This window comes from Macrosteles quadrilineatus, unplaced genomic scaffold (assembly GCF_028750875.1).
Source record: "Macrosteles quadrilineatus isolate MER2022 unplaced genomic scaffold, UCM_ALF_1.0 Scaffold_11__1_contigs__length_5352618, whole genome shotgun sequence".
Classification (NCBI taxonomy): Eukaryota; Metazoa; Arthropoda; class Insecta; order Hemiptera; family Cicadellidae; genus Macrosteles; species Macrosteles quadrilineatus.
The window spans coordinates 2,344,371-2,362,986 of NW_026542604.1; the positions used below are offsets into that span (position 1 = coordinate 2,344,371).

The 18,616-nt window shown below is 37.5% G+C and overlaps 1 protein-coding gene across 2 annotated transcripts in view; it reads right to left on the reverse strand.

Moving 5' to 3' along the window:
* LOC129004745 (TGF-beta receptor type-1-like) overlaps window positions 1–15,737 on the reverse strand; it is a 35,138-nt gene extending 19,401 nt beyond the window's left edge. For both annotated transcript variants that reach the window (XM_054433353.1, XM_054433354.1), the window contains exons 1-2: window positions 15,487–15,737; window positions 7,070–7,190 (exon numbers count right to left, since the gene is read on the reverse strand). In XM_054433353.1, coding sequence (XP_054289328.1) covers window positions 7,070–7,190; window positions 15,487–15,559 — 194 coding nt within the window. In that variant the 5' untranslated portion in view covers window positions 15,560–15,737. The remainder of the gene's footprint in view (window positions 1–7,069; window positions 7,191–15,486) is intronic.
* Window positions 15,738–18,616: the final 2,879 nt, after the last annotated feature.

The following is an 18,616-nucleotide window of genomic DNA, read 5'->3' on the forward strand; positions in this document are numbered from 1 at the left end:
AGTTGGACAATTCTACTTTTGGATTAATTTTGAAGGATAAGGACAGAATTTTGATGGCATTTCAAGAAGATGGGGAGAATGTGAAAAGAATCAGAGGATGTGATCGTAGTGATATTGATGCAGCTCTTCTAAAATGGTTCAAACAATGCCGCAGTTCAAACATCCCCGTGAGTGGTCCACTTTAGAAAGAAAAATCATCGGAGTTTGGACAGATGTTTGGAGTAGATTTTGTTTGCTCAAACGGACAGGTTGACCGGTTCAAAGCTAAGCACTCAATTTAATTTGCTAAAATTTGTGACGAGGCTAAATCTGTCGATCCAAGAGTCACTAGTGACTGGTTATCTGAAATATGACCAGTAGTGCGGCAAAACTACAGAGATGAGGACATTTTCAACGGAGATGAGACAGGACTTCTCTACAAATTGATGCCAGACAAAACCCTCCAGTTTAAAAATGAAAAATGTGTCGGTGGAAAATTGTCAAAACAAAGAGTGACCGCTTATGTTTGTGCGAATAAGACAGGTTCAGAAAAAAGGAAACTTTTAGTTATCGGGATAAGTGCACGACCTAGATGTTTCAAAAATGTAAAAAAGCTGCCTGTAACTTACACAGCAAACAAGAAAGCATGGATGACCTCTGCCATATTCGAAGAAGAATTAAGGAAGTGGGACAGGGAGCTGTCAAGCATTTTACAGCCGATGGACCAAGGCGTAATCCGAAACTTTAAGTGTCAAAAGCAGCTTTAAAAAAAATATATAATCTGCATGGACACTGCACAACCAGTGAATATAAATTTTGCAGACAACGCTTGGAGGGATGCGACGCCAAGGACAATCTCAAAATGCTTCAGGGAAGCAGGGGTTTCAAGCTGCTGATCCTGAGGACGAAGAAGAAGATGAGTTGCCAATCTCAGAATGGATCAAGCAATTCCAGACTAACCAACTTGATTTTGGGCATGATCTTGATGGTTATGCATCAGTCGACGACAACGTTGAAACATTCCAAATACTTAGTGACGCAGAAATTGTCAATGAGGTACAAAATTTACAAACATAAGAAAACGCAGAAGAAGACAAAGATGAAGGCGAGGAAGAAGATGGCGACTGTCCGACTACGCAAGAGGCTTCCTAAGCAGCTGACACACTTCGTCGTTTTTTCCGCTTCAGGGATGCTTCTACTACTACACTTGAAGCTACCTGTCATGTATATATGTAAATAGTGTAAATAGCTAAGCAAGATGAACATAGATTTAAGCCTGCCTTCAAGATACAAAAAAACACTATGAAGATTCTAGAAATGGAACGGGGATTTGGTCTTCTATACCCGGCATTGAAAGTGAGTAGTTGTGTCAAAGTATATCTCTACATACGTTTTACATAATACCTATAAGTTATCCATTTAAATCGGCAAACCCTTAGTTTTAATTTACGTGTTTAATATTTTAAAGTGGCGCAGTCGGAGTGATTTTTTAGTTTACAAATTTTATTGGGAGTATTTTTTAGTTTGAATTATTATTTTAAGACTCAAGAGAAGTCTAACCTACATTTTTACACCCAGCACATGGGGCATACATGCTCGATTTTCGTTTTTCAAGGGTTTTGCCTTTACAAATAGCTGATGAGAAGCCTAAATGTCTACAGTCAGGTAAAAAATGGCAGCTAATATTGAAGAATTGCTAAAACAAAGCACTGAAATTCAGAAAAATCTGACATCTATACTTTCTAAAATACAGGACCCAGGTCGTACAAACGACAAGGCCATACATGGAATACATTTTGATAAATTCAATGAAGAGGCTGAGCCTTTTGACGATTACTTAGATAGGCTAACTTGTTTTCTAAATCTACAAAATGTACCAGATTCCAAGAAGGTCAATACACTAATTACAGTGCTTAGCCCTAAGTTGTACTCTCTGTTAAAGAACTTGCTTTACCCTATTACATACAAAGAAAAATCGTTCAATGAGCTAACTGAACTCTTGAGGGCTCACTTGAACCCGAAACCTTTAATCATCCCAAGTAGGCATACTTTCCTCAACAGGAAACAAGTAGAGGGGGAAACCATCAGTCAGTATGTAGCTGAACTTAGAAAGTTGGTGGTACCATGTCAGTACTCTAGCACTATGCTTAATACTATGCTTAGAGATGTGTTTGTTAGTGGATTGCAGTCCAGGGGAATGTTAGACAGGTTATTTGAGGAGGATGATCCAGATTTTACCAAAACTGTTGAAATAGCCTTAGCTATGGAGCGTGCTATGCTAGGGGCTAGTGAAATTCTACATAAGCCTGTTTTTTCAAAGCAAGTTAATAAGTTACAACTGGACTTCAACAAGAGAGGAGGTAAGCCTAGCTATAATTCAAATAGAAGTGGGCCGAAGCAGAACAACAATCAACCGAGGTCTTATGGGCCTAATACAGGTCAGTCTAACGTTAAATGCATGAGGTGTGCAAAAGTGGGCCACAAGGCTCCAGAATGTTTTTCAAAAAACTTGTATTGTGTTTCATGTAAGAAACCTGGTCATGTACAGGAGGTTTGTCTTAGGCGCAAACATGCACCTAACCTAACTACAAGTAGGTCAAGCCAAAGTAAGCCTATTCAAAATAAACAAAAGCCTCAAGAGCTCCACCACCTTTGTGTGGAAGAAACTTTGCCTTTATACCAAGTAAACTGTCACTCAGATGTTAGGCCTCCAATCTTGCTCGATGTACTTATCGATGGAGTTCCTTTGTCTTTTGAGTTAGATACCGGGAGTGCAGCCTCAGTAGTTAGTTTAGACAATTTTCAGTCTGTGACGTCTCGCAGCATACAGCCTACCAACGTACAATTTAAGAGTTACAATAATAATATTATAGTGCCCCTAGGTGAGGCCACAGTAGAAGTAGAAGTCAATAATCAAAAGAAGTTGCTTAAGCTATACATCGTCTCTGAAAACTTTTCATCCATCTTTGGCCGAGATTGGTTATTTCAATTCCATTTAGACTGGAGCAGCATCAAACCTAGTAGGCCTATAAAATCTCTTGAAGTCTCTACAAGGAATCCAAATGCATGGATCGAACCTAACCTAACTAAGCTACTCACTAAATATAAAGAAGTCTTTGACAAGAATGTAGGCACCATAAACAATTTTGTGTGCGATCTGAAATTGAAACCAAATGCTGTGCCGTGCTTTTCCAAAGCTCGTGTAGTACCTTTAACTTTACAGAACCGAGTAGAGTTAGAACTTGCTCGTTTGGAGCGTGAAGGGATCATAAAACCTGTCGACACTTCAGAATGGGCTACACCGATTGTCCCTGTTGTTATGCCTAACGAAACTATCCGCATTTGCGCAGATTATTCTGGTACCGTAAATAAACAAATTGAAGTACCCTACCCCAACATCCTTTACCTAGGTATGAAGATGTTTTCTCTAAACTCAGTGGGGGCCTACATTTCACTACACTAGATATTCTTTCAGCCTTTCTACACATGCCTGTGTCCGAAAAAACTTCTGAAATTCTAACTATCAATACGCACAAGGGATTGTACCGCTGTCTTAGGCTTATGTATGGTGTAAGTGCGGCACCAGCCACTTGGCAAAAATACATTGAGAGTGTGCTTGCCGGCATCCAAAATTGTACAGTAGTCCATGATGACATAATTCTCACTGCTAAGACTGATGAAGAACATTTGAATGTTTTACGTCAAGTACTAGAAAAGCTAAAATCTTGCGGGTTACATCTTAATATACTTAAGTGCAAGTTTTTTCAAGAGGAGGTGACATACTTAGGCCACAAAATCAATGCTTCTGGTATTTCAAAAACTGAAGAAAAGGTTCAAGCCGTGCTTAACTTCCAACCCCCCACTACAGTTAAGGAGGTTAAGTCTTTCTTGGGCATGGTATCTTTTTACGGAAGGTTTTTCCCAAACTTATCTACGCTAGCCAATCCATTATACAACCTAACGAGACAAAACGTCCCTTTTAAATGGACTAAAGACTGTGTAAATAGCTTCCAAGCAATCAAGGAAGAAATTGTATCTGATCGCATCTTGGTTCATTATGACCCCAACTTACCTTTAGTTCTTTCTGTGGATGCAAGCCCCGTAGGCCTTGGTGCAGTGTTGTCCCATCAAATGTCAGATAACTCTGAACGACCTATTGCCTTTAGTTCTCGTACGCTTACAGGAAGCGAATGCAATTACTCTCAGATAGACAAGGAGGCTTTGGCAATCTATTGGGGTGTACGGAAATTCTACTACTACCTCTACGGCCGGAAATTTACTTTGGTTACGGACCATCAGCCTTTAATACACATTTTTGGTTCACGAAACAAACTCCCCGTCTTACAGGCTACTAGGCTACTACATTACGCACTCTTTTTACAATCATTTCAATTTGACATAAAGTACAGGAAGTCTGAGATGCATGGAAATGCAGACTGCTTGTCACGTTTTCCTACAAAATCACAGGAAGTGTTCCAAATGGACGATATTTCCCTGTTCCAACTGAAGCAGATTAGTACAACGTTTGCTCCAGAAGTAATTTCAAAGGCCACTGCAGAGGATGAGGAGTTGCGGCCGATTCTACAAAACTTAAGAACAGGCGTGCCCTTACAAGGCAAAGAAGGGACTATGTCACTCCAGTCAGGTTGTATCCTGTTCGGTCATAGGGTTTACATTCCAACCAAACTACGCCAAGATGTCCTACAAGATCTACACTTAGGCCATTTGGGTATCGTAAAAATGAAGGCTTTAGCTAGGTCCTATGTGTATTGGCCTAGGATTGACAGTAATATTGAAACCATGGCGAGGAACTGCCCTGAGTGCATTTCAATACAGAAAGAACCCAAAAAGGGCGATACAGATTTTTGGGAATATCCCTCCTATCCATGGGAAAGAATCCATATTGACTTTGCGGGGCCCTTTTACGGCCACAGTTTCCTGCTTGTCATAGACGCCCATTCAAAATGGCCTGAAATCTTCATAATGAACTCAACTACAGCTCAAGCTACGATTACAAAGCTCAACTCTCTTTTTGCCTCTTTCGGTTACCCAAAAGTGCTAGTAAGTGATAATGCCGCAACCTTTACAGGCATAGAATTCCAACAGTTTCTTAAGGCCAGAGGAATTAAACATATAACGGGAGCACCCTTCCACGCAGCATCAAACGGACAAGTTGAACGCTATGTCCAAACTTTCAAACAAGCACTGCGAGCTATGAAAAATCCTGGTCACGGTTCAATGCAAGAGAAGCTCAACACCTTCCTACTAGCCTACCGAAGAGCGCCTAATTCAACAACTGGTCAAACTCCAGCCATGCTGTTCCTGAAGAGAGAGTTACGATCAAACTTAGAAATTCTACTACCTAATATTCAAGACATTGTTGAGAAACATACAAGAGGCGATAAGTTCCAAGTTAAGAGCAAAAGTTTTGAAGAAGGCCAAAAGGTTGCTGTAAGGAACTACGCTAACCCAAACAAAAAATGGTTGGTAGGGCGAGTAGTAAGCCGTGATGGTGAACTTAATTACACTGTCTCAGTCAACAACAATTTGTGGAGAAGACATGCTGACCAAATCAGGTCTGTTGGAAGTGATGTACCAGAAACAGTCGAGCCAATTTACAATACACCCAGAGTCAGTAACGATTCCAGCCTACAAAAAGATGCCAGTCCATTAGTACCACTTGCCCAAGAAAAGCCTCAAGAAAAAGTATTGAGTTTCCAAGAAGCTGTGCCTACAATTATATGTGACACAGTTAGAAGCACCTCGGCCGAGTACCATGTTCCAAGTACTACAGCCTCGACACCTGTTCTCCGGCGGTCTTCCAGGATTCGGAAACCGCCCCAGAAGATGAATCTTTAAGGAGGGAGATGTCATGTATATATGTAAATAGTGTAAATAGCTAAGCAAGATGAACATAGATTTAAGCCTGCCTTCAAGATACAAAAAAACACTATGAAGATTCTAGAAATGGAACGGGGATTTGGTCTTCTATACCCGGCATTGAAAGTGAGTAGTTGTGTCAAAGTATATCTCTACATACGTTTTACATAATATAAGTTATCCATTTAAATCGGCAAACCCTTAGTTTTAATTTACGTGTTTAATATTTTAAACTACCCAGCACCTCCACAAAATGACGGAGAAAATCTACTTGTAAAAATCATTTGTAAGCTTGTATTTTAACTAACCATTTCATATTATGCTTCATTATTCATTTTATTTTATGTAGGCTAGGCCTACTGTACTGTAAAGTATTTCTTGATAAAAAAACCATAACATTAGCTACTTCATTTTGGCAGTGTATAACTTTTGTACGTTAAATCTAAACAGCCCAACACTTTACTGTAATTTATAAATTCAGTTGTATTTACACCAATAATGCCATTAAAGAATGTTTTTATAAAAAAAAAAGAGATTATTATTTCTCCCACGTTATTTAATAATAAGCGCTATGACCCTTTTATAGTGTCACTCTGATATAGCGTCAAAAATTGGGTCTCTTAAATGACCTTAACCAAGTTGCACTGTACCTCTGATGGAGATATTTTTTCACTGATGCATTTAGCCTGGACAACCTGCATATAACTATTTCATTGATCAACAAAACGTCTTAGTGGATATAAGTTAAATACAGTAGAGCGTCAAAAATCCTGACTAATTGGGACCGTATGTAGTTAAGATTGAAGATTGATTTTCAAACATAACCTGGAAATGACAAATAATTAGGCCTACAGTTCTAGGATACAGTAAATGAAATAAAAACAATTGTTTTTGTACATAGGTATTTTTGGTACCTACATTACTCTAATTCGTTTCTTTAAAAGGTAACTTAGAGTTTATACACTGGAAATGAACAAAACACTGACTGGCTCGGCAAGTCTACTCATTTCCCCGGCGGGCGCCGACTATTTGGCTTGTGAAATTTTAAAACAGCTGTTGTCACTGTTCTAATTCAATATTTTAAAACCCTCAGGAGCAGTTCGGATTTTTGACGTTCGGGTTTTTGACGCTCTACTGTAGCTTTATATGGATATTTTGGATCGCTTTAAAATCAGTTAGGCCGTTTATTCACACACAAATATAGACGTACCTGAAGGCATGCTGAATGACTCCAGTTTCCTTGGCGAGTGAGGTCGAAGTGAAGCAGTAACCGTCCGTCTCACATGTGTGATTAGTCTCAGCCCCACAAATATCACAATGACACAAGAGTGCTAAAACCAACATTAGTGTCAGTTAAGAGAAAAAGGGCTGAAAAACAGCTATGAGCAGTAAACAAGGTTTATTCTACACTGTCTCCGCATTTTCAATTTTTTTCAGGTTAGGCCTAAATTAGATTTTGATTTTGGTAGAAACACAAGGGATTTTGGTTTTTTTAACACAACACAAGTCAAACTACAAGATATTCTTTAAATTAAGGTTGAAGGAATATCAAACAACTTTTTGGTGGCTGTATTACTAAAGTGAGATAACAACAGGTACCTACCATACAAACAGATTACAAATGTTTTTTTTTTACTCAATCAAATTGTAACGGTAAAATTTTGATAGGGGCCATCTTTCTCTATTACTAATCCACGAACGGCTCGAGTGCGTCGGTTAGCCTACATTAAGATGACATCAATGGCGGGTGATGGTATTAGACATGTCACATTTCTAGTTCGGGACTTGGCCGCTGCTACCATAAGGATTACATTGAAACTTTGAGGGCCCGTGGGGCGGATTCCTAAGAGATTTGTTTGACGCCATATAGATGTTGGCACTCACCGATATGGTTTAGACAATAGACAATAGACAATTTTCTTTATTTGTGATTTCTTTAAGAAATACAATGGCGTCAGAAAGATTCAGAATGTTTAACATTTAGATTGTTTTAACAGTTTATATTTTCTTTTGTGTTGAAAGTTCATAATTGGTCAAAAATTCCTTAAGGGAGTACACCGGTCGGTCCACAAGCCAGTCCCAGAGTTGCTGTTTGAATTGGTTTCCTGTTGCGTTCTTGAGGTTGTTTGGAAGAGAGTTGATGATTTTTCGGCCAATATAAGAGGGTTTTCTGCTGTATTGTGTAGTGTGGTGGATCGGAAGGTTGTAGTCGGCTGCTTTTCTGGTGTGGTAGGAGTGAAAATTCTCATTTCTGGGAAGGTTAAGTTTTTTTGTGTACAGGACAACTCCATGGATGTAGAGTGCTGTCACTGTTAGGAGCTTAAGGGATTTAAATGCTTCCCTGCAGCTGTCTAAGCGCTCAAGGCCGGAGTGTTTTTATCACCATGCAAAATTTGAAAACAATTGCTTCAGCCGTCTAGGAGGAGTTTGCGTATTACGAAATGCATAAGAGTCAACGTATAAGAGCTTCGCTCGCTCCGTTTAATAAATAAATTTTAAAAACCATGAGCAACCGCACTTGCACGTAGCCTATACGTCACGCTAATAGATGGATTAAAGATAGCTAAGATAAAGAGATAAAATGGGAAGAATCACTAGTAGCAGCGTAAAAATCTTATTTCGACTGACAGCAATAAAAACAATATTAGATACTGTAAAACAATAAACCATCTGCTTATGTAATAGTGTGTTTATGAAAAACATCTATATATATAATATGTTTTTTGTTAACGCAACTCCTTCCTTATTTATGGACCCATTTAAACGTTAAAGGTGTCAAAAGATTCGTTTTAATATGTAGTTTTGCAAAAAGGTTTTAAATTTTTTAAATTCCTACTCTTAAGGGCGTGAGACCCTCTCAAAGGTCGGGTTTTCTCCATAAGAAATACGTAGAACAAATTTAAAAACAAAAAACAGCTGTTTATATAAAAGAAACTCAGAGTAAATATTAATGTTTGTAATATTGAGTAGGCTAAGACCAAGTTAAACAGTTAATCAGTTTTGTTGGAAGAACAGAAAATACCTCAAGTTCAAAGAAGAAATATTAAAAACGGGAGGAGGAAACAATTAATAATAAGATATCTTATGGTTATGAGGAGAGTAGAAAAAGAGAGGTCTGGTCTAACAGATACCCATCCAGATACACATTCACTTGGTGGGATGAATAATATTTGCCAGTTCTGCTATGCAACTTACTTTGGACATGAAAAAATATACGAAGCACATTCATAGTGTTGTCACGATGGTAAAGTAAACTTGCCTAATGTCAGATCAAATGAATGCATGCGAGAAATGTTTACTTCTGACACTGACAGATCTCAAAACATTTAGTACAAACAATAATACTTCCTTGACTATGATAAGTTCAAATAGGCCTAGTAAGATTTTAAAAAATCTTGGGGGACCTTATGTTACGCAAATGGATTGTTTACTTCTAGGTTATGTTGCCAGTTCCTCGGACAAACTTATACAACATTTTTTGACTGAATTCACCAACACAATCCAGACATTTCAAGTCAAAAATAGGAAGTTTCAAAAAGTCATTTGCTATTGAAAGTTTTGGCGGCAATATTAGAACAAGCATAAGTGAAGGAATTAGTGTTTATGTATTCAACGATTGATTATTTACGGTCAAGTTTATTTTTATGATTCAGGAGAGGAAAATAATATACGCTGTTCAAAAAGAGACAATGGAAATTGTTACCGGTATCCAAATCTTAAAGCTACAAGAGTTAGTTATCCAACCTATTTCGACAAATTAATCCATACTTTCAAAACTTTGGGACAGGTATTAAGAAAAACTCCACTGAACAACATGAGAACGATCTGATGCGGGGCATATATACTGTGACTGACAGACATCACGTTGAAATACCAACTTTCAATAGTGTTGCTGCTTTAACCTATTCAAAGCAGATTATGGCTGTCCATTTGGTAACCCAGAGTTTGTAAGTAAAAAATGGAGCAAATGAAATTGTTGATATATCACCCCACTTTTCAGGTTTCGTTTGATTAGAAAATTCGTTTGATTAGGCTAGGGGGATGTCTCAAATCAAAGAAATAAAATGACATGAAATAAATAATAAAATTATATATATATTTTATATAAAAAATAAAATAAAATCACAGTTTATCAATAAGGCAACAGTTTTCTTCAATTGTCAATGCTGGAAAAACTTTGTTGCAACATGTTAACTCGAATTGAAGCAGACCGTTTAGCATTCATTAGAAGTTATCAATTAAAACCGAGAGCAGAAATAATGTAGGTGAACCTTGACGAGGCAAATAGAGATATTTAAAATTAGTTTTTAACAAGTGTTTAAACAACTCTAAGATGCCGCCATATGAGTTTGCTTATGATGTTGGGGTTATAGCCGTTGTTAGATGCTATTTGTTTAATTATATTGAGCTCAGCGTGGTAGTCTTCTTTTTTCAATGGGACGTTGATTAGTCTGTTGACCATGCTATGGAAGGCTGCAGACAATAACCATTCATATTCTACAATAGACCAAGACCTCGAAATTTTACATAAAGGATCAAAAAGTAATATGTTGGATATAATTGAACAATTTCACATATACAGCAACACCAAGTCCAACCCATCTGAAATCCTCAATGACCAACGCAATTTTTCAGCAAACATAATTTTTGACACATTGCTGAAAATAAATAATCAATCATACACCTGTCCACTTCGATCCAATTAAGACCAGAATCTTTTCAATCCGTAGTCAACATAACCTACAACAAGTACAATCCTGTTGATTTTGACAGTTGCCAGCAACAGGTTCTCTAACCAAAGTGAGGTTATCTGACATTATAAAAACCATGGTTTTTAACCCTAATTGTTTTACTTCTTTCGCATTGACTATGACTTGTATTGTCTTAAATGTTGTGAAACTTTCTACGAAACCCAACGGGTGGATTCTATTTTAGAAAATTTGGTCTACTAGATCCCGACTGATGATGGACCTTCGGGCCCGAAATTAATTTCGGATCAAAAAACAGGATTGCTAAGGTAAGGCCTTATAATATCAATTAATATATAAGCAATCCAGAGGCTAAAATGACTGATGTATAATTAGGCTATATTTAATGGCTTCAATGAAAATAATACTTCAATTTTTGATTGCAATGTTATGTTAGCTACACAAATTGCGTTGTTTACTTTTAATGTCAATATTAAAACTTAAAATAACTTATAGGCCTACTGTAATTAAGTTCTAACAAATATAATAACATTTACAGAAAGTAAATCCAAATCATCTAAAAACTGAAACATATATTTTACATTCGTTCACCTATTGAGTTTAATAATAATTTCATTTTCCAATCAATAAAATATAAATTCAAATTTATTTTAAAAACTGAAATCTTACTACACATTGTAGTCTTCTGTAGAACAAAGAATAATATGACATTAAATTTTGCAAGTTTGTTTAAACCTAATTATGATAATTGTTATATAGGTGGTTTCTTATAATATTAATAGAAAATTTTAAAGCTGTTAAAGATATTAAATATAGCACTTGATTTTCCAAATTGAATTTCTTCCAAAATTTCTCAACTTGTTGAGGAATTATTCCTCTTGCTCCGATATGTAGTTCATATACTTCAAATTTTATATTTTTACAAATAATACGGGATAGTTTTCTTATAAATATTTACTTTTTCTTCATGGCCTTCCTGTGGCTGATTTTCATTTGTCTCAAGACGAACTGTTGGGTCTATAATGAGACCGAAATCTTTCCCCTTGTCTATAACAATGATGTCACTCCGCCTCACAGAGCCCTCTTCTTCTATAGCTGTGACCTCTTCATAGACCTCGTAACTTTTCTTTCTGAATTGATCAGCTATGATTTTTCTGGTATGGTGGCGGGTATTCCGTAGAAAACTACTAAATGGGCACTTTCAAAGGCCGTGGGCAAGAGTTTCAAGAATAAATTTCTCAGATACAGGACAATGCCTGCACTGGTTCCCGTCCCTGGATCTCCTATGAAGACTTCTAAGAGGAATAACGTTCCCGACCATTTTCAAGTATTGTTTGAACTCAGCTTCTGTGAGGCCAACCTCTAGCCAAATTTGTATTGATCTTATTAGTCTTTGAAAAGAACCACCCCATTCCCTTTGTATGGAAGTTTACACCAATTTTGATACTCTAGTCTCGTAAGATTTCTCGCAGTATCTTGGGTTTTGAATCGATAAATTCAATACTTAAATTCAATTTTTCCAGGCTAAACCTAATTTCTTCATCAAATTGACGAATATTAAGTAAGTAGGCTAGGGGTTTCCCGTTTGTTTTAATATGCGACATATGTTTATATGTTGGATTGATGATTCCCACATTGATTTACATAACCCAATCCCTTTGTTTTTAGTACAAAACATAGAATTTAGAAGTAATTTCAGGCCAGGCCATTTGGGATTACAGGTTAAAGTTATAAAAATGTGTTATGATTTTTTATAACTGTGGTCTGAGTTCATTATATGGTTGGCAAAGTTTGACTAAATTGATGTTACATTTTTTTATTTCAATGCTTGTAGATATTCTTTAAATCTTGTTTTAAAACCTCACTAACATTCAATTTACACAAGAAGAAACTAATCTATTAGGCAAGTCTTTAAAATGTAACCTTTCTTTGGATCATTAGAACAGCAACATAGAAAATGATCGAATTGATATAGAGGTAGCTATAAGAAAAACAGATACGAGAATTAGAGATCCAATCAGATTTAGTTTCACACACGAGTTAAACAAAACTAAAAAGAATATAACGAACCCAAATACACTAAAAAAGAGACCAATAAAAACTTGCATCTTATCAAATCTATTTCTAATAAATTAAAAAAAGATAGGTAATTCAATGATCACAAAAGCGGATAAAAGTAATGCTGTTGTAATAATAAACATAAATGATTATGAAACAAAAGTGGACACTTTTTTGAAAGATAACAAATTTAAAGTCCTAACCAAAGATCCAACCAATGAATATTCAAAAGAAATTAATAGTAAAATAATTAAATATAAAATTCTAAGCAAACTAGAACAAAACATGCTAAAATCAACTAGGATACCTAACTCAAAAACTACTTCCTTCACCTCTTCCTACGTCGCACGGACCTTTTTCCCTCCCTTCCCATAACATTTTAAGATTGCAGAGATACCTTAATCTAATTGTCATAAACAGTTCCCACACTCAAGACTGCTCACCTTTACTACTTCCTTTACAGTACCACTTCCTACGCCTCGGACCTGTTTTGTTCCCTTCCTATAGCATTTTAGAATTGCAGATACCTCAATCTAATCGTCATAAACAGTTCCGACACTCAAGACTGCTCACCTTTACTACTTCCTCCACCACTTCCTATGTCGCGGACCTGTTTCCCTCCCTTCCCATATTATTTTAGGATTGCAGATACCTTAATCTAATCGTCATAAACAGTTCCCACACTCCGGTCTACTCGCCTTTACTACTTGCTTCACCACTTTCTATGGCGCGGACCTGTTTCCCTTCCTTCCCTTTGCATTTTAAGATTGCAGATACCTTAATCTAATTGTCATTAACAGTTCCCACACTCCGGTCTGCTCGCCTTTACTACTTCATTTATCACTTCCTACGTCACAGACTCGTTTCCTTCCCTTCCCATAGCATTTTATGATTGCAAATACCTAAATCTAATCGTCATAAACAGATCCCACACTCTGGATAGCTCGCCTTTAGTACTTCCTTCACCACTTCCTACGTCGCGGACTTGTTTTCTTTTCTTCCCATAGCATTTTAGGATTGCAGATGATTGTCACAAATACGTACCTTACAAACAAACATTGAATTTGTATATAGGTAAATTAAATTAATTATTTAAACCATCTGTTTCAAATTAAAAGCAAACTGATGAGTCAAGGTTTATCCACAAATCTAGGGAATTAAAACACATTGTTTTACCATTGACTGAAGATAAAAAGTAAACAGAACACAAGCACATTATATATATAGGGTATGTACCGGTATATATAAATTCAAACATATTAATATTTAAAAACACCACATAAAAAAACAAATAGGAGGGCACACGGTTGACGATGGCGAATAATTTAACGCCTTCAATCTGAGAGACACAATAGTTCATACTGTTGGGTCAAACAAACTCACATGATTGTATAGTTTTGGATCAAACGACCCAATCGAATGATCCAAAGTGAAACATACAGTCTACCTATTTCATAAGTTTACACCACAATGTAAAATTGTACTTCTGGTTATGACTGTACTTTTGGACCAAGCGGTCAGCTTTATAACTGGTGGATCAAACGATTTTGGATCAAACGAACGGCTTTTTAACTGGCGGATCAAACGATTTTGGATCGAACGAACGGCTTTTTAACTGGTGGACCAAACGATTTTGGATCAAACGATCGGCAATAAAAATGGTACGGTAGATCAAACGATCATTTGAAGATGGTCCACTTTCTCAAATGACTTTTTGGTCGCCGAGACTTACTGTAGACACCACACCTATATTACCATGTACCAACCCTGAAAAACTCGCTTAAACATCGTGACAGGACAGTTTACTATAGCCTACTAGACACCTAACCAAGATTACTAGACACCACCCGCAGATTAGGCCAACGGTTAGGTTAATCTAGGTAATGGTGTCTAGTAATGGTAGTGGTGTCGGGTACACTTCCGTATCTGTTGTCAAAAACAACCTAATAAAAAATTATACAATATTGATCAGCCTATTTCATTCAACAGCCTATAGGCTATCGTTTGGAACCTAACTAACCAAACAATAAATCAAATGAAACAATTGGTATCTATATCGATCGATATTTTCATTCGGTTGTTTTTGACAACAGGTACGGAAGTCTACCCATGGTGTCTAGTAATCTTGGTGAGGTGTCTCAGCCTATAGTATAAGAAACTGCCCTGTCACGTTCAGCCGTGGTGTCTAGTAATGAACAGTAGGCGTGGTGTCTACATAAACTTAAGCCTCTGCGACTAAACAGTCATTTAGGAAAGTTGTAGTGATGATGTCTAAGTTAGGAACAGTTTAAACACGTCTTATAGAAAGTTTTAGGCGAGTTGGCGAAAGTGAATATTTACCTAGGCTAAGAAGTGGAGTAGGCCTAAAAATTAATTGATTAAATGTGTAGGTAGAAATAATAGCCTAACTTCTGGGCATATAGGCTAGGCCTAGGCTGGAACCTTAACCCTTTTTTAAAGAAACTTAGGTACCCTATTAGTAAAGCAATTTTGGGTTAGACCTTTCTCAATCAAGATTCATTAATGGAGGTGTGGGTAACTTAAGTTGGATTCGTCCTAAAGAAGCTTACCATTGCAGATGGGTGTAATTAATAGGCCTGCGGGTCAGCAGTTTACCCTCATTCCAACTTCAACGTTGTGTAAGAAAATGAGCTATTCTCATTACTAACAACTTAGGTGTGGGTGCACCAAGTAGGCCTAGGCTAGGCCTCCTTGAGTGTTAAGTTACATTTATTTAGGCTACTAAAGGTTAGTGGCATGTTGGTGGTAGAACTGCTGTTAGTAGGCTCTACAAGGTGTCATACTCTTGCAAAAAAATCTAAAATGATTCCAAGTTAGCATTATGTAAACTAAGGCCTACCTTCCACTGCTGATTGAGAATAAAATGCTAGACCTAAACACAACCTGAACACAATAAATAGAAGGGAAGACATTATGTTAGTAAACCGGCTACTAAGTAGCTATTAAAACATATCGTAAAAAAATTTCACACTACATTCTTTGGGTGTTTAAGTTAAAATATACACGCCGTTTGTGTAAAATACTTTATGAATGTTTAGTAAATGAGGTACGGCTCTGTCTCACTATCTCGTTTTTCGTCTTCGCCATCATCACATCACAATCACATCACATCCACGGACGATCACACCTATCCTATCCTATCACATCTCACTCACTTCACTACTCACCACTCGACGTCGATGACGACGACTCGACTCAATCTTTCTTTTCTGATCTAAATCAATTTTCATTCTACTCCACAATCAAAGTGTGAGATCCACGGCCGCCTTTAACTACAGGCGGCGCCCTGGTAGAATTGGCAACGTCGCAAGTGGTGTTGTTTAGTGACAGACGTCCCATAATATAACATGGCAGACAGGTGACATCAGCTCATTAATTCGCACTTTATTAATTTAAATTTATGAACATAAATTTATTAAAATATTTAAAATAAAACATACAGAATTAAAAACCAAAACAATATATGAGTTGAAAATCTATATCTGTAAATTTAACAGTACATTTTAATATCCCTAAAAAAAGGAAGGTCTATTATTAAGGAATGGTAAACTCCGGAACTTGCTAAAATGCGATCCCTTTACGACGCTCTGCTTCATGATCACTACAAAGCTGCCATAGATGTGGCTAGGAAAGAAAATTTTTCTCCCTATACTGTAGGGCAAAAAGAGATTACAGTGCTAGTGTAAAAGAAGCCAAAAAACTAAGTATTGTCATAGATAAAATATAAATGTTGAACAAATCAGAAAGTCCCATAACACGTGCAAAGCAGCCTGGGAAATAGTAAATGAACACCGTAAGCCAAGCCCAGGGCCTAAGATACAGGCATCGCCTGATGAACTGAACAACTATTTTGTTCAGATGGCAGAGAGTGTAATTGCCGATCTACCTGTCTTTCCAACTGACCCTACAGAGGCTATGGATTGACCGTTCGCCAGCTTGCAAATTTGCAAACTGGAGAGAAGAGAGTCCTACTGAAGTAATGACCATAGTTAAAATATTTAAAGACTCGAAAATCCAGGATATCATGGGATGTCTAGCTCTGTATTAAAGGCAGTGATTGACACCATTGTGGTACCTCTCACCAAGTTAGTGAATGCCTGCCTGTGACGGCCTGGCCGTTCATACTCCTAATAATTAAATTCTGACCGACTACTTAGGAGAAATGATAATTAAATAAGGAATTGGCAAGGTAACTGCCAAATTTGCATAAATGGCCTGGTTTGGTGTTAACATCGACTATCACACCTTTTTTATCAATAGTATCAATAATTAATCAATATGATCATCGTCCAAACCAGTGGTCAAAACTCAGGAAATATTCATTCGAGTAATTATTTGAAGGTAATTTGAGTCCCCATATGAATATCCCAGCATTACCAAACTATCTCCAACCTCGTTTAAATTATAACAATATTCTAATAATAAAAGTTATGAAGCTGGAATATGTTCATTGCCGGTGTTGAATCGGGCTTTCTGCTGACGGAGCTAGCCTCCGTTAGGGAGTGTATTTGGCGGGCAAAGAGGTCGAGCTTTGCGCAGGGTGCCGCTCAGTGACTACGCTGAACGCTGATTAGCCCGCGAGGCGCATCAGCACTGCCGACAACGAAAAAACAAGGCAGTCCGCGTTGAAATCTCAATTAAAACAGACGCGACTCCGCGCTCCCTTGAACCTAAATTTTATTTCTTTACTCTAAATTATTTTGTAAAAAGTTGTTGTTAAACCATCATTGTATAATTTTAGTGAGTTAATGAAGTAATAAATCCCATTTTTGTTAAATGCCTGTGTAATTTATAAGCTCCCAAAAGTTTCTCGGTCAACGCGAAGTTCGAAGTGGCGATAGTTTTCGGCTAACGAGGTCTACGGGTCTCATGCCTCTCAAAGGGTATATTTCCTGATAGCCTTAAAACTGCTAGGACCATACCATAATGTATAAGAAGGGGGACCCAAAATTCTTGGCGAATTTCCTACCTATCTCCATCTTACCGACGTTCTCTAAAGTATTTGAGACCATAATGAAGAAACCACTTTCAAGTGGCTTAAAACCCACGACCTACTTAACAATGTCCAGCATGGTTTTAGAAGCGGACGATCCACTACCACAGCCCTTTAAACCTTGCTGAGATAATAACTGATGCATTCGAAAACATTGAGTCCGTACAACTCGACCTATGTGACATCAGCAAGGCATTTGATGTGGTATCGCATGACATTCTGGTTTCTAAGCTAATATAAGCAAGTATGAAATCAGTGGGATGGTACTGAAAACACTGGTGGGCTACCTTGAAACCCGGAAGCCAATCGTATTACTTAGTGGGGCCTCCTCTAGAGTTGGTGTACTGCTACACGGAGTGCTACAAGGATCGGTCCTTGGCCCATTACTTTTCACAGTGATGATCAATGACTTATCGCTAAACGGTCACACTCTACTGTTTGCAGATGATACCACCCTACTATCTCGAGGGCGAGATCTGCCAGAACTCAAAGCGGAGTCCGAACAACTGCTGATAAGGGCCAAGGAATGGTTTATCTCTAACAAATTGAAGATAAATGAGGACAAGACGCAATCGCTGATATGCACACTCAAAACTAGAAAGGAGGAAGATGAACCTGTAAAGCTGCTTGGTTTTTGGATTTGCTCCTAAGTGCAGCTGGAGTTACCATATTGAAAAGTCTGCGTTAAGCTCTCCAGAGTCTTGTACCTATTAAGAAAACTTAGGTCAATCATAACGCAGCCTTACCTAAAGACTGTGTATCATGCCCTCTTCCACAGCCACATAACGTATGGACTGGTATTGTCGGGACACGCTCCTTCAGCCCATACGATGTACTGCTGCTTCAAAAAATGCACTCAGAATTATAACATGCTGAACTCGGATTATACTGATCATTGCCGGCCTATTTTCAAAGATCAGCAGATACTTACCATCTACAGTCAATACGTTTATGACATACTCATCCTCCTAAAAGA